The sequence below is a fragment of the Rhea pennata genome, chromosome 20 (genome assembly GCF_028389875.1).
Source record: "Rhea pennata isolate bPtePen1 chromosome 20, bPtePen1.pri, whole genome shotgun sequence".
NCBI classification, from domain to species: domain Eukaryota; kingdom Metazoa; phylum Chordata; class Aves; order Rheiformes; family Rheidae; genus Rhea; species Rhea pennata.
This window is the reverse complement of record NC_084682.1, coordinates 3,071,862-3,089,321: the sequence shown is the minus strand read 5'-3', so window position 1 is coordinate 3,089,321 and position 17,460 is coordinate 3,071,862. Positions and strand designations below refer to the sequence as shown.

General features: G+C 34.1%; 1 protein-coding gene across 8 annotated transcripts in view; it reads right to left on the bottom strand.

Annotated features, from left to right (window-relative positions):
• The window catches only part of BCAS3 (BCAS3 microtubule associated cell migration factor), a 372,839-nt gene that overhangs the window by 218,048 nt on the left and 137,331 nt on the right, over positions 1-17,460 (bottom strand). For 6 of the 8 annotated variants that reach the window (XR_009960449.1, XM_062592657.1, XM_062592659.1 and 3 more), the window contains 4 exons: positions 16,101-16,251; positions 8,803-8,847; positions 1,143-1,267; positions 362-527 (listed from right to left, as the gene is read on the bottom strand). Coding sequence is in view for 7 of the 8 variants with exons in the window: in XM_062592657.1 (XP_062448641.1) it covers positions 362-527; positions 1,143-1,267; positions 8,803-8,847; positions 16,101-16,251 (487 nt within the window). In the remaining variant the exon portion in view is untranslated. The remainder of the gene's footprint in view (positions 1-361; positions 528-1,142; positions 1,268-8,802; positions 8,848-16,100; positions 16,252-17,460) is intronic. The other 2 variants (XM_062592658.1, XM_062592661.1) reach the window with 1 other exon arrangement.

Genomic DNA, 17,460 nt, shown 5'->3' with positions numbered 1-17,460 from the left:
TGTTAAAATAACTGCTTCTCATAATTCTATAAACAACTAAATTACAACCTGATCATTTAAAATCACTAGTTGATAAGGCTCTCTATTGATCTAAAATATGTTCATGTAGATCCAGGTCTACAAAAGTATTTAAATGCATTAGCTCCCACTTAGACACTTAAGCACCAACAGAACTACATGAAACGTCAGTCTTAAATTTGCTATCAAGAGTCCTCTCTTTCAATGGAAAATTTTAGGACTCTGTAAAGCGTAAGGACATAGCTGAAAACCACAATTCAGTTCGTTCTTCCCCTTTCAGGAAAGGCTCATGATAGTTTTCTGGATGAGAATAAAGAGAAGAAAAAGTAAGGGAATGAGCTACCTAACCAAAGTCCAGCTGGCTCTTGGGCATGTCACCATTTCCAAGGGTGTGTCATCACTAATCTTCGGAGCAGTGCTGAGTGGACGTGGTTCCAACACGTGTTCCACCAGGCTACCATAACAACTGATAATATACAACGATTCCACTACAAACTGTTTTGATTGATCTATTTGCAAGAAGAAATAGAAAATTTTATTAACAGCTCATCAGAATCACAAACAAGAAGTATTTACAGCAGCAGTAGATACTTAATTCTTTGAAGTGTCTTGCCATTATACACTTGTCATCAAAAATGTGATTTAAAACAAGGGAAAGGGCCAGACAAAGAGAAAAGCGTACAAATCACAAATAATTTTTACCTTGTTTCAAAAATATGAATACCATACGGACAAGCAGGTGGAATAGAGTTTCTCAAAGTGTTTGGGTAGTTATACATTGCTAAAATATGTCTATATAGCCATTGCAGTAAAGGTGTTTCACCCTTAAAGCACTATTTTTTCTGGGAAATTTCACACAATATCTTTGCATTGAGCCACCAGAAAGTTTCTTTTCTGTTATTGTAACAAAGATCAATGACTCATTTAGCTAATTTAAATTTCTTGTAAATTGTCTTATTTTACCAAAAGTACCGCAATTGCATGTTCCTAAAAATCTCCACTGTCACTGAGTTTAAGGAATAAAATAACAAATATGCACCATCTGCTCACAAATCACCACAAAATGAGGAAAAACACAGAGAACTTGAATTTGAATTTAAATTTTATTTTTGTAGTATACAAACCTTTTTCTCTTTTCAGACCAGGGTTGTTTGCAAACCAGGATCTTGATGATCCAAAGACTGCAGCAACACAAAACTCTCCTCCCACAGATTTACTGGGTGAAATTTGTGGAGCTGGTTTGGTTTTGCTTCAAGAAAGAACAAAATAAAATTATGGAAGTTATTTCTCAAAAATTAAGATGCTCCTTGCTTTAAAGTCATTCTAAGATATTAATTCAGAAGTGTTGAGTATCTGCAGTTCCCATAAGACTCAGTAGGGCTTATGGATACTTTGAGTTTCTCAATAATAGATCCTAATTTCTCCTTGACCACTGAACACATTAAGAGTTTTTCTTACAGTTTGAAAGACCCCATATTTAACACCTGCATTCAATACAAACACCTTACAAAGTGAATATAAACATCTGTATTCATCTTAAGTCCTTTGAGAAAGAAAATCTAGATTCTGGGTCATTCTAGTTGGTTGTCATTTTCAAAAGATACCTACAAAGACATCTAATGTGAATTGCTGTTCAGTTATAACCTGGCACAGTGCTGATGTCATTGAAACCAGTAGGATATATGCAACATGGGTAAAAGGGTAAAGAAACAACATGCGGAGGATACAAGGAAATGGAAACAATGCATAGATGCATGTATTATGTTAAAACAAATCAGTAATTTTATTTATATAAAACGAGATTAATAAACATTCTCTTCTGAAACACCACAACGTGCATGTAGCAGATACAGGAGTTTATAATGATGTTTAATGGAAACATAATTTGTTGTTTTCGTTTTCTTCTTCTGTTCCTTAAAAATAAGGCTTCAGATAGCTTGTAACAGGTGAAATCAATCACTCAAAAGCAAAACTATAAACAGGAATTTAAGGATAATAAAACTCTGAAATATTCTATTTTATACAAATTCAAGATCATTTACAGAGCACTGTCCTTTTTGCAATTCATTAAACCAAGATTTAATCCTTTGCTTAGGATTTCCTTTCCCTTCCATCTCTAGAAAAGATGTTTGAGAGGTTCACCCAGGATTCCTCCTTCTCCACATTTCATTTTTTTCAACTGATTATTTAATCTCGGTCTTTATCCAGTTTCACTGGTTCATGTGTCACCTCACTTTCCTTCGGCTTTTCCTTCTATTAATTTCTTGTTCCACAATATATCATCCTGTGATTATATTGTCACATTATTTGTTTTTAAATAATGCTCTTCAATCCTAACAAATAAAGCATGTGAGCACATGCATATATGTGTGCCTGTCTGTGTGTGTGCAAATATATTATCATAAACTTAAGTGTCAGAAAAATATTTAAAAACAGCTGCCAGCAATTCAAACACTATGCATAATTATAATTGCACTTAATTCACACTACCTTTTTTTTTTTTTTTTTTTTTGTTAATTACAAATTACTTGTACACAGTTAAGTGGCTCAGTTGAATGAACCAACAGGGATATTAAAGCAAGAACAAATTATGAATCAACATAATGTAAAAATAACATAAGAAAAACAAGTTAAACAAAAATTATTATACAAGCTGGGCTTCTCTGAAACTTCTGCACCTGGCCTGTGTCTTGGCCCTCTAAAGCTCAATCCTGATCTCACTAAAATATATGGCAAAATTGACAATGATTTCAAAGACTTAATTTCTTTCCAACTATTAGATACAGTAAACATGGAGAAAACACGAACATGGTTAAAAACGCAATCACCATGATTACTGTGATGCAACTTGACGCACTTGAAACTGCCTTCAACTTGAACTCAATCTAAAGCAAATACTTTTTGTATAACATACCTTCATGAAAACAGTAGAAAAGACTGTTTGCACTCACACTGTATTTCAGAAAGCTTTCTGAAAGGGCTATACAGAAATTGTTATAGAGCTTTAACACCTTGTGAGATACTGCTCCGCTGCTTTTACACACAGACCCACAGAGGCACAGAGGAACCAACCTACTTGCTAACCTAATCACACATATAGCAAGACAATGGTCACAGGTTTAATTTACAAAAAAATCTTTCAAAAAAAATTCCATTACACTGACCAGAGTCAATGGAAAGTTTCAGACAGATTTTAGTGGATTTAGATCGGTCCTGAAGCTCTTGTACATACATGAGAAACCAGATTGTCACAAATAAACAAATACAATTTAGTCAGTAACTCTGGTATTGAAGCATCACAAAGTACCCAATATCTGCTACAACTACCACTGCAAATTACTTGGTCAAAAAATCCATGTTCCAAAAAATTCCCAACTATAAATCTATTATCTTGTTTCCAGCGGCATTTCACAGTCTATATTAGAATATTTAAATTTATATTAATATATTTTAGCAGCTTAGAAAAATTCAGTATAGATTTCACTTTGAAATACTCATCTGTCATGGAAACAGTATTTTTAGCCAGTTTTGTAACAAACAGCGTATCAGTGACTATTTTTAATTCTCACTTTCCAAATATATTCATACATTATATATGACCAATATTCCTACAGAAATGAAAATGTAAATGTATGCACTAGAGTCCTGTTACTTACTGATCTATATACTTCAATCAATAAATGATTGTATTTAATACAGAACAACATTATCCAAAAAGATAATGCTACCCCTTAATCACTACAAAGCAAACAATGAGTACAGATACAATTCAGCTATATTTACTTTCTGTCATAAGACACTTGTGAAGAGAATATTCAAATATATTGAATATTTATACAGTACAATCTGAAATTATTTTAATATTTTAAAATGAGTAAAATACATATGGGAACACATTCTGGTCTCAGCTACAAACTGCAATAAATTTTGAGAGAGTTAATCAACTTCAATAGCTTCTTTAAAAACTTAAGCAAAAATGAAATTGGTCTCCTAACAATAAGGTATGAAATCTTCACAGGGTTTTCCATGCTCTTAGTCCCAAAGATCTATGCTTGTCAAAATAAACACATAAACAGTCTTAGAGAAAATGGTCTAAGCTACATGCTATTTACACCATGTCTTTAAAATGTACATCTTTCAAGGCATGCATTTAAGTGTTGGTTTCAGTGCCAAAACACTTTCCATTTAAGAATGATGTTTTGTAGACAGAAAGAGCAGACCTTGTAAAGCATGATTACTCATGTGGTTAAACTTAGTTCAGCTAAAAAAAAAAAAAAGAACAAGAACTACTAGTGCATCTTATTGGTTTAGATGTATTTCTGAAAAAACTGCAGTGATGTCAACAAGTCCATACTGAAAACTTTTGTAATTAAGGAATTTCATTTTACCACCATTTTACTTTATCCTTGAGTTTTCATCAATATACTCCAACTCAAATTTCTTTCAGTAGACCTCAAAAGCCCAGTTATTTTCAGTAACAGTAATGCCATTAGAAAAATACATTTTAACATCATTATGATATTTCAACAACTTGGAAACTATAAATCCTAATCATTATGTAGATGCAAACACTCTCAGCTTTATAAATGATAACAAAACAATAATGATGAAGGTAGGTAGTGAATGACTTGCTTCTACTGTGAACTTCTGCTCTTTACTTGCTCTTAGCGTGTCAGCACTTCATAAATTATTCCAAGGACTGAAATAAGGCACATTTGGCCTCACTTTTAAAAACAGTTAATTTAAAAGAATCTTTACAGTATACTAACTTTCAGAATATTAGGCTGTATTTTTACTGAAAGTGGTTATGATGCAGGAAGAAGGGCATTGGTATGGGGAAAATCAGCATTAGTAAAATAAGTTAACAGGACCAAAACATTCACTTACAATTTCTGTCTTCCACAATGAGAAAAAATGGCACTGTATCTAAGATATAGGAATGATAAAAAGCCAAAGTGTACCTTCTCACATCTGGGTCTATCCAACTGTGTAACTAAACCACCATTTCAAAAAGACACAGTAGTATTTTGATCACAATTATATCTTGGCAGAAACCTACAGCGGCAGGGAAGCAAATCAAAAACAAAAACAAAACAAAACAAAAAAGCTAATTCTTCAGGAGCCTCTCTATAACAGGGTTCTTGTTTACTTCACATACCGGTGGCCAGAAAGGATTTCTTCCTCTATCACCTGAACAGATCCTGCCCATGGAAGTGGAGGCTCAAGAAGCTCTGAAAGGCAAGGGCGATCCACCGCCACCAGCCACTTTTACTGTTCCCCAGTTCCTCCGCAGCGCCTCCGCTAGCACCCTGGCATGGGCAGGGCCCAAGAACACCAGCATGAACACCAGCATACATCCTGAGGCTTTGATCTGCACCACAAGCTCTGCTGCGGGAAGAAGGGGGGGGGGGGAAACACACATGGAGACATGGAGGAAGCCGGAGGTGGGGACCACGCAGCCCTCTGGCCTCTGCTGCATCAGTGCCTCTGCAGCCCCAGCGCAAGGAGGCGGGCGATGCCTTACGCAGAGATGCGCCTGGAACTCCCTTCTAGAGATGAACTGTAGGAGTACAATAGCCATAAAAAGACCCTTCCAATTACATAGCCCCCGTTCTGCCTCAAAGTTAATGAGAGTTATGCCTGAATTAAAGACCATGTAAGTATAACTGCAGTTGCAAACAGTTGGCATCCACCTACCCCAGCTGAAGATAATGACAAAAACTCTTATTAAAAATCAAATTAATCCCAAGCTCCAGCTGAATACCAAGACCTTTGAGGAAATGTGTTGCTGAGAGTAATTAAACTTTCTGAATTCATTCTAGACTATTATTTCTATTTTAAATGCAGGAATGCTGAGGCACATTAAAAATACTCCAATTTAACAGCAACAGTTGGATAACAGAGTTTGAGAGCTCTCAATCCCTGGTTCAGTGTTCAAACCACAAGACCAAGTTACCAGTAGGCAAGAACAACTCCTCAAAACTCCTAGTAAAACTCTAAAATCAACGTGTCAGACTTTTTTTTTTTTTTTTTTTTTTTTAAGATAAAGTAATTGTCTATACAAGGAACATAAAAACTATATAATAAATATTTATGTTCCCTTAAGAAACTTAGGTCTGTATTTGGAAGAGACTTTGCTGAAGTGCTATCGTATGTATTAACACACTCCTGAATCATGGCCTGACGTAGAGACATTGTTACAAAGATATAGATGTATACATGTTCAAAGAAAAATTAGATGAGCATTTTCTACTGAAATGGCCTAAAAAAATGGGAACAAAGTAAACAAAAAAAAGTCAATTCATCAGATATTAAAAGAGACTCAGCAGTAACATGCAAGTTTTTTCACATTTACAGTGAAACAAAAAAGGATTAAAGTACAAATTCTCTCAAAAGTTTTGAAAATATTTTGTGTTATGTTATATATCATAACGAATGACACTAATTTTAATTACTTTATATTTTTAGTTCACTTTATTGAAGAAAATGAATAAGGATTAATACTATTAAAGTATTTTGAAAACCACAGACAACTAAAATAACAGCTATGCTACAGCTTTGGAGTGTTCCTCAAAGAGCTGTGTGTCTTATTGAAAAAAAAAAAAAAAAAAAAAAAAAAAAAGTTTGCTCTTAAATCTGTCTTCATGTTTACAGAGTCAAACAAGTGTGATAACTTTTTTTAAAAAGCTTTGTTATACTTGATTAAAATCATTTATATATATAAGAAAACAGATAAATTACATATACATGATATGATGAACTGGTTTACAAATTTATAAAAAATAGTATGACACGCATTCTCTGTAGTTTCTATTCAGTTTTATAGTACCAATGAATAGGCTTCAACTACATCAGATTCAAAAAAATAAAAGCACTTATCTATGCTGATCAATAACTAAAACTGCTGAAATGAAAAGATACTTGGTTTTTGAAGGTAAAAGTTTTATCTGGTCTAGATAAGTGACAACAAAAGCATCAAGAAAAAAATACAGCAAGAAATTTGCCATTATATTTATAAAATACTAAAAAGCAACTTTCTCAAAATACATACAGTGGCTTCACTTACTATTGTGCCTAAACCAAGAAGAAGATATGTTTCCAATTGCTCTATCATGAATAAAACAAAAAAAGAGAAAAAAAAAAAAAAGAGGAAAAAAATTGTAGGCTCTTTTATTCAAAGGGCAGAAAGCTGTCAAATCGCCATTAATTTTGTTTACATAATTTTAGGTCTCATTAAGACCTTAATGGAAACAATATGACTTCTTCCCCTGGCCAAAGCATATATTTAATCCCAATTTCTCTGTAGGCTAGTAGAGACCTTATTTCTGAGCTAGCACTGGCACTAAACAAACCACAAAAGAGTCTTCGGAAAGACAGGCAACGATTTTTGAGTCTATTTCACATATTCCTCTCTTTAATCTAGGCCTTTTAATCTTGCTTCATTCTAAAATCATTTCTGGTTGACAAATGTCTCTGCCTGTCTTGCTGCAATGCTGGGAGCCTGCTCTGTGAAGGGCGCTACCAACACATACGTTTGCTATGACAATCCACGTTCCAAACTTTTCTTTCCATGCCTTACAAACTTTATTTACAAGTGCTTCTTAGGAGGACTACATCAGGAACCAGACACTGCCCTCCTCCCCAAATTTTATTCATATAACTTAGTGTTATCAGTTCATTCTAACGTAACAGTCACATAATAATGATTCTCCAGGAATAAGGAAATTTCATCTTCCTTCCTCTAGTGTTACATTTAGTGTCTTTGCTTTGCTTGTGTTTGGTATAGCTCATAATTCTTCATTAACTATCCTCTTCCATTCTCTTAAGAATTCAGTATTTTAATGAAGCTCTCTTAAGAAGCCTTTTCTTTTGGAGAAAATATTTTGATATAGACATAAGGGGGTGATATATGTGGAACAAACTCCTATGAATAGACCCAGGAACCACACACACAGATTCATACGTATAGCTGATACGTATCCTCAGCTAAACTTTAACCCACTCAAACTCCTAGCTAAAACTTTGTAAAAAAGTTCTAAAATCTCCAAACTTCTGATATTCTTCTTGCCTAAATCTTTAACCACTTAACCATCACCTTATTAGAAAAAGATGACTTGGAGATTATGTAGCACTGTATGAATATTAAACAAGCTCCAACACAGAGGAACTTGGTAAGATTGTCATTAGTCTGCTTGTATTTTTGTGATAGGCTGCAATTTTATATATTAAAGCCAATAGATTTTATTATTTACAATATCCCAATTTTAGAGGAACTTTTCTTTTTTAAGCATAGTAAGCCTTTTTTGGGGTAGTGGTTATTTCACTTTACTTCATCTCTCTTACTACAATACTGTCTAATCATTGTTACCTGCTTTATTATCAAGAGATTATCATTGATACTTTCTGTCTGTAAGCAACTTAGCGCTCAGCTGCTACAACAAGGGAAGCTATATATAAAAAACAGAGACCTGTTTTGGAAAGATTGCATTCATTTTTGCCTATTTGGAAATAATTACATTTTTTTCAACTTCTCTTTACTTACATATAGTATGCCCTCTCAAAGATTATAAAATAAAAAAGAAAGAAAAAAGTGAATACATTGGTTTCACAATGCTTGATGGTGAATATACATCCATAGTTTAAAAGTGAAATTATGCAGTGCTTCCACCTATGGATCAGCCATGCAGTAAACAAGTAAGAAAAATTAAAAAGTTTTAACACAGTTATTTTCAGAGAGTATTGCAAATGAATTATAGGCATGCTGGGATTGAACTGGGAACTCACCATGGAGCTTTTATAGAAAAACATCCTGCTCCAAACAGGTAAGGTCTTCACGTAAAAGGGAAAAATGCACAAAAAATTAGATGAAAACTCAATTATCAAGAAGTACACTGTATATCATGCTATTAAAATATATGCAAAAGGTAAACAAAATAATTTTTATAATTGTTTATGGTGCCTGAAAGAGATGTAGAACTCCAATGTAACAAGCATGCTGACGCTCACAGACGTAACAACCGCTCACGTGAACAGTCCCACTGACAAAGCAGCAACCCAGCACAGAAGCGCGAGTTTACAGGGTAGACTCCTCATGCACTAACTGCTGCGACAAAAGTAATGCATCAGCTGCAAGCAGATTTTGACCTTATATTTTCAGGTTAGACACAGTTTATTTCTCCTTCCTGCAATGTTCTGACAATTCTGTGGCAAAAGCAGTCAAGAGCCTTGAACAGACATTAAAGTCAAAATTAACACACAAAGTAAATTACCATCAAAAGGAACAAGTGAGTGTTTTCCATGAAACACTGAAGGTCTGACTGTGAGAGTTTTAAGAGTCCTAAGCAAGAAGTGCTACTGACACAAGCAGTCTTTCAGAGAGAGTTCCTCATGCCTTTTACATGATAAAATACACTAAAAATTAAAAGTCTTGAGCAACTGGATGACATAGCATTCTTTTTCCCCACTTACAAGCTAGCATGGAACATGGGAAAGAGAACCGTAACTTATTTCAAATGTATTTGATGTTAAATGCAGATTTAGGCGTAATGTTTTGGCCACTCAATTTATCCACAGTATTAATTTATTCTGTTCAAGTATTTTGCGCAGGGTATAGCTTTTAGAGAGTAGTAATTTCAGTATATTTTTCATAGATTTTTTTCCCTTGTTGTTTACATCACCCTTTGAAAAAGCCACCGCTATATTCACATTTGCATAAATCTGAAATTTAGAACTACTCAGCATGCTCAAGGCTTTTTTAATTCTCATTTGGGATGTAACATTATCCACAAAATTGCTGAATAATTGATTTTGTAAATGCCAACGCGTCATTATTCTTTTTATACTCTGACTCAGGGATAAATTCTGGCTAGTTAAAACAGAAGTGAAATACTTCCAGGCAAGCACATGAAAGGGAAGGCCTATTGTAGAGAGACATATAAAGCACTCAGTCATCTGCCTACACAATTAAAAATACAACAGCGTGATAAAAACTAATTCTGTGAACTAAATCTGAGATGAGCGCAATATCAATCAATACAGACACTCTTAAAAGAATATTTAAGCGAAGGCACAAAAATTAAGCTATGTATTCTTCTAGATCTGAAAAATTAAAAATCCAATAAAGAATAGCATGTCATATGAAAAAAATCTGTTTTTTTCTTTATTAGCAATATACGCCAAATGAAATTAAAAATCTTTCAAAGTCTATGTAAACAGATTAACCTTTAGTTGTTTTATTTAAGTAAATGTTTGGCTCCCACTCTGGGAGAGAGCTCTGAGGGTGGAATCAGCTGCTTTTCTAGGCATGATCTATCATACTTGTATAGTGATACAAGACTCAAATTTTATGAATGGATCTCTTATGTAGTCAATAAATTCAGTCCCTGAGTCTGAGGTCATCCGAATAGTTCAACAGAAGATTAGCAAAGCCATACTGCACCTTGCAAATATTAAATGAAAAACTTATTGTTTTGCATAATTCACAGTCAATATAATCTAAAAGCTAGAAGCTACCTAGAAATAATTTGAGTGTCATCAACTAGTGCTCTAATCTGACTGGGAGTCAATAATTTCTAAATTATCTTCCTGGACGTTCGGCAAATATTTCATTTTTCTCTGCCTCAGTTTCTCTGTCTGCAAAAAGCAGGTAAAAGACTCTTATTTAAGATCATTAGAACATTTTAGAAGATAATACAGTCTATTATTTTTTAGCACAACATATTAACGAATTAATTATCTCTTTTAAATTACAGAATGACTTAGATGGATCCAGCCTAAAAGGGAGAGTGTTTTTTTTGTTTTTTTGTTTTTTTTTTTTTTGGCATAGATTCACATTCCTGTATCACCAAGAACATGTAATCACATTTCAAAAGACTAAGTTGTAGTCTTAAAAAGCTATGAGTGCAAGAAAAAACTTAGCATTTTCTTTATGATCAATTTTTTTAAAAAATTACCATTTTTAGGTTATCTTTATATGCACAATTATTTTCTACCAATTACTTCATGTAACACGGATGGTATGCTAATTACAAAAAAAAAAAAAAAAAAAAAAAAAAAAAAAGGAAGAAAGAAAAGAAAAAGAAAAAAAAAAAGGCAGGCAATATACAAGATAATCCAGCCTTGAAAAGACAGCACCAGATGGCTATACTAGGTGACAGTAACACAGCAATGCCAAGGCAAAAAACTCACTGAGATTCTCCATAAGCTAGCAGCGAATTGCAAAGGAAAATGATTAAAATGAAGACAATAAATGATTCAAAATTCCAAAATAATTTCTTTTTTTTACTTAATTTGTTATTTCCTCTCTGGTTTTATCAAATTCAAATATTATGTTCTTTAATTTTGTTAGCATGCTTAATAAAAACATGCAACTATTTAAACTCCTAACAAACTGTGCAATATCCACTTACTCTAACCCTCATTCCTATCATGTTGTGATCTGAAGTGAGAATCTTTTCATAAAAAAAGACATCTGAAAATCACTGCAGTGAAAATTATTGTATAATTATTGTATTCCTTACCAACTACAAATAATTACGGAAGTTGCTTTGTTACCAGAATTCAGCATAGAAGCTTAAGATAGCAACAAACATGTTTGAGAAATGTGCCTAAAGGAGAGTATCTGGCTTCAACGTGCAAGCAAATTGACCTATTTTTCTCAATTATTTAGCTTTATCTTTTTTCTCCACTTTTTCATTATTGTTACCTTAATTGGATCACAACATCAAGACTTTGCTCTCCTTATTTTTGCTTGCCTCAGTAATAGAACCTGGGATAAATTTGGCTCTTTTGAGTCAAAATACATCAAATGGACATCAACGATTTTCAGTACATTTAATACAAGCAATGAGAAACATTAAAATGATAAAAAATGTCATCTTGATTCAGCAGGGACTTTACCTATTTTTCAATTTTCTTACAGGGTACGGAGAGGAGGACAATTAAAAAAAAGGAAAATGGAATGAAAATGAAAAATTGAGAGAGTTTCACATTTAAAAACTCACTATCTTTCAGGCGGAAAAAACAAGATTTGCTCCTGTTCTTAAAAGGTGCATTAGGGGGTGTCTGTTTTGACAAGACACTAATAATGAAGCTGTTTCACTACAGCTAAAATTCAGGAAATGAAGTACGATACAAATACAATGAGCACCCCTCAAGAAGTTAAATGCCACTATTAGAGAAGCCAACTTTTAGCAATTATTTTATCTTGTATTTTTCTCTTCCTTCCTATCACAGTCCAGCTAAGTTCCCACATTTGTTCCAACTGGAAACTAACTACAACTCATTCCATAAACACAAGGCAAGGTTATAAAAACCACTGCAAAGCACAAAGCTGTCTAACTTATTCTAATACTGTCTTTTATAGACAAGCATGAGATGGATGACACAGTTCTCCCCTTTCAGATCTACAAGCTCTTTGTAAAAGAGCAATGAATTAATCTATTCACTAGATTTGAGGAGGAAGTCAGCATTCCTATTAAAATTTTGAGAGGGAAACTGAGGCACAGTTGTACAAAGACTTATTAAAGCTAGTTCTTTTACTCTCTTACATCCCCCTAATCTTTAAAACATAAGACGCTTCCTTCCTCATTAGTATTAGTGCCCCTTTGGGAAAGCCTATCTGTTCTTCAGATTGTGCTGACAGTACAAACTACAGGAAAGTGAGTCAACGAGATGACAAAATACGGGAACAAAAGCGAAGAGCTTCATGAAGGTGGGGAAATTACAATGAGAGGTTCGAAAAGCAGTACAGAAACACAGGGCAAGAAACAAGGAAACAACAGTGATGGGCAAGCAAACAAGCAAGCAAAGCTCTGAGGCACTTGGTGCTTAGCGAGAATATAACTTGCATTAAAAACAAAGAGTTCAATGAGTGATCAAAAAACGTTCTGAAACCCACAAGTTGACATGAGAAAAAAGCATCCGCGATAAACAGTGCAGTAATGACACAACTCCAGATCCTGGTGTTTCATTCCCATAGGGCTACTGTGAATAATTTTTAAAAATTTACTGCTCTTCTGCTTGTCAAGTGAAGTGACATGCTTTGCAACTCAGCTTGAGACAGACATTAAGAGCACTGATCGATCCTTTTATGCAAAAAATATTTTGTTATACCTAAGCAGAACAAAAAGAATCTTTTTGCTTAATTGAAACTGTAAAATGTAGTTAAGAACTTTAATATTAAAGAAGCCTTTCAACTACTAAAAGCAAGTACAATGGACAGTCACAGAACTGCTAGCTATAAAATATTCTTCTGGTCTTGCTTTTATTTTCAGAATTGTACTGTTACAGATTACGTTTATAATTCTTTAAAAGTAACAACAACAGAAAAGGAGTCTGGTTTGAGTGCTACTGAACAGTGCTGGTAAAATCCAACTGATAGCAAGTTCTTCTCCTTTTCTGATCACTGCACAATCACAAGGTTAAGCAGCTGCTTCCAAAGAGGAGGCTTGTTTCCTCGGAGCAGTGCTTAAAGGTGCTGACCATGTAGGTGTAAATACATCTGTCTTTTGCCATTTGCAGTAATACATGCCTCCTACACTTCTCCGAGTGAGGCAGATGGTCCCTGTCCTGTCTAAATGTTACACTGTACAGACTTACATTGCTATGTGTTTCTAGAAATATGAGGGCAGATGTTAAATATGTTAAACACACGCTTTGCCCCCTGGAGGTTTAAGTTAAGGCTGCTGTCTCAATTTGGTCATTTTAGGCATGCCAGGCTTCTTGGATCCTAGGCATTCCTCTTAAATCCCTGCTTTATAAATACAGCTTTTCATGTTAATTTTCTGTACTTTCATCAAATATTTTGGATGCAGAACAAGTGAAGGAAGCTATCAGCTTAGCATTACACATTCACACCGGCTTTGCTGAAAATTATGATCCTCATTCATAAAAACTATTTACACAGCCGAGTATTTTCCAGGACTGTTTGTTGCTGCTGCTGTTATTGTTTTTTCGTTAGATGTAAGCCTCACTGAGTATTTTGAATTTAAGCAATTTAAAAATTATACAGAATAACAAGATGACAGTTCATGCAGGGTAAAGTTTACTTAATGAAAACTATAAATCATTTGAATACATTTAAGATACATAAGAATAAAATGCTAAATATGAAACACGATTTATTACATCCAAAACAGTTGTAGAAAAGTGGTGGTATCACCATATTATTTTCACTAAAGAAACAATCTTCATAAAGGTCGTTAATTACTATGTTGCAATCAACTGCTTTGGTGTGGTTTTTTTTTCCCTCGCCATTTCTCCTATGATGCTACCTTCCTTCCTGCAGACCCTCAATTGTCTTTGTTTTCTTCACCTATGCCCCTTGCTCTCCAGTTTTAATCATCTATTTGGTAAACTACCAGCTCAACTCAGAACTGCATTTCTGTCCTTCTCCAACTTACATTCTCTACCATTCAAGACATCTTTTTGATATTTTCCCTCCTTCAGGAACTGTATCTTTCTGCTTATTTCCACGCACATCAACTTCTTCCCGATGTTAGCTCCCCTCCTGTCCTCATCCAAGATCACACCTGTTCTACACTTTCCGATTACCAACACAACCCATTTCCCCTGCCTGTGATTAAATTTTAAGTAGGAAAAAACCTGCAAATATAAGCACTTGAAATGTATGCATGAAAAAAGCAAGCCACATTATAACCCTTGTCCTATTTCTTTACTATTTAAGTCTCATTCACAATTATCTCTGAAGTTTGGGAACACGGTCTCTGCGCTTAAGGCAATTACATGTTCTTAGTTCAGAATTTGGTTCTACAAGCTTAGTGAAATTCCTGTTTACAGCAGCCAAGAGCAGGCTAGGATTGACAGATACATATGTATGTATGTATATCAATAGTTATACAGGTGTTTAAGCTTTAGAATCTCATGGTGCACACTTACACTGCTAACAAATAATAACAAATAAATTTTACACAGTGTCTTAAACACTTAATTGTACAACATGGGGTAATTAGGAAGAGAGGGAATAACTCTGAGTTCCTCTTGGAAAGCAACCCCTGGATCAGAAAATACCAGGTAAAATTCACCTTATTGTTGATGTTTAATCAAGAAAGCAATGAAGCAAGCAAGATACTGCCTACTCCTTTTGCTAAAATCTAGGAAAAAATTACAAATCTGTAGCAATCTCAACTGTTTTGTCCAAATACAAGTCAAACCTGATCTATTTTTCTTATGAATATAAAACCATCACTCTATAACATAATGAATGAATCAGACTTTAAAAGTTCAACAAGAAAATTCTCAGGGTTTGAAACCCTTTTAAAAAGGAGGACAGGAAAGGAAATTACCAGTTTTATGTATGAATTTCAAAAACTCAAATTTTGAGATTAGCAAGACAAAAATATAACTGTTGCAACAGTACCAATCAACTTAAAAATTTATAAAACTCTCAAAAACTTCTGAGTGATTACAAAGTACATACATTTAGCAGAGCTTTTCACAACAAATATTTTTAAAGTTTTTTACATATGGCACACCGAAGTGCTGCTGGCTCTGGAATGAAAATCATGAGCATCATGGTACAGAACAGTCACTTAAATGGAAAAATAATGTCAAGAAAATACTGGAATTACATTTCCTCTTTATATTCATCCAATCGTACTGTGATTGTCAGAAATTCTCTCTCATGGAAAAGTTTGGAAATCAAAACAAACATTTTTTGTGTCTTAAAGGTTAAAACCACTTCATAACTTATTCTGACTGAATACTGGTCTGCTTATGCATCATACTAATTTGTGGTGTGAAACTTCTCCTGATGTCAGTGTACGGCATAGTACACTGACATAGTACTTCCCATACAGCAGACTGCAAGAAAATAACCCATCCAAACAAGCACTCCTGACTTCGTGGACAGATCTGGTTTTTAGGTTTTGTTTGCTTACATGATGCTAATTTTCTTTGCTAGTCCCCCCCAACCACAACTTTTCTCCTATCTATTTTGTTGTCATTAAATCACATATACTGGAATAAAAGGATGAATAATTTAAATATCATTAGTGACACAAACTATTTCTTTTTAAATCACAAATAACAAAGTTAAGAAAGGTTTGTGAGGATACACTTACCCTGTGCGTTTGGTGATGGTCCCTAATGTCATTGGCTGTTTGATTTGAGCAAGAGGCAACACCACAGTCAGACTTGGAAGAGGCAAGAGTCGAGGGTTCCCAGGATTATTGTTTGTGAAGTTATTGTAAGTGTCTTGGCTGTTCAATTTACCTTGATAGGATAAAGAAGCAATGAAATATATTACTGAAATTTTTTCTCCATTTATCATTGCTAATAAAAAGGAATAATGAGCTCCAATCACAAACAGAAACAAACCCAGAAGAGACATCTTGAATTCAAGTAAAAAAAAAAAAATATATATATATATATATACACATGTATGTATGTATGTATAACAAAAATAATATAAAGACAACAGATACACCCACTATACTTATTTATGGGGGTTAAGGTTCCCTTCTAGAGAAAGGATATTATTTATGCTGCTGTCATTTGACAGAAAGATCTGTTCAGTCCAAAAAACAAATCCTAGATTCAAATTTGCTATTAAAAATATATATATTCTCGAAGGGAACTATTTTCCTGAAGTACCACATACTGAGCTCATAACTGAAAGTCCTGAAACGGTCGCTCTTGTTGTCTTTAGGGATAAAGGCAGACATAATACAAATCTGCCGTACTAAGAAAGGAGGAAAAAATACCACAAGTATCTATACAGAGTAGAGCCAACCCAAAACATATTTAAAGATCAAAAAAGTATTGAAAGAGTAACAAAGTTTATATTCAAAAAAGAAATAAAACAAGCAAAATATACCTATTCAAAAGAAGGAAGGGGAAAAAACATAACCAAAAAAATCCTAAATACACTAAATTTAGCTTGTTTCAAAGAGGTCTGTGCTGGATACACACCCAATTGAGATACGCTTTCTTACTTTCTGTATCATTCTGTAGTCACAATCTTTCATTCTTCAGTTAGAAGAGGAAACTAGCTACAAATTTCATGGATAGTAGAGAAAGAAATGTGAAGAAACCAAAGAAAGGAGTTAAACAAAAAAGGGGCCAGTCTGTTTATAACAGAGTCAGAAGTACTTTAAATAGACAAGCAACCATGAATTAAAAGGTTTAGATCATTAACTTGTTTTTCAGTGTTCCTATAATGCCGTGAAATGCTGGCTTTGTTCTTAATCAAAAGGGAGCCATATTGGGAATTAGGTCCCTAAACAACTGATGCATTCTACACAGATATTATACAAATCCCAGGCCAAATCCATACAATCTGACTGAAGAGCAGCCACCTTTTCTCAAGGAAGAAAAACAGCACAGAAAAGAGTTTCTCACAGGAAGCTGGCTGAAAAGCTTTAATGGTACTTCAGATGGATTGAAAATAGGAAAAGGAAGGCGGAAAAATCTTAATGAATG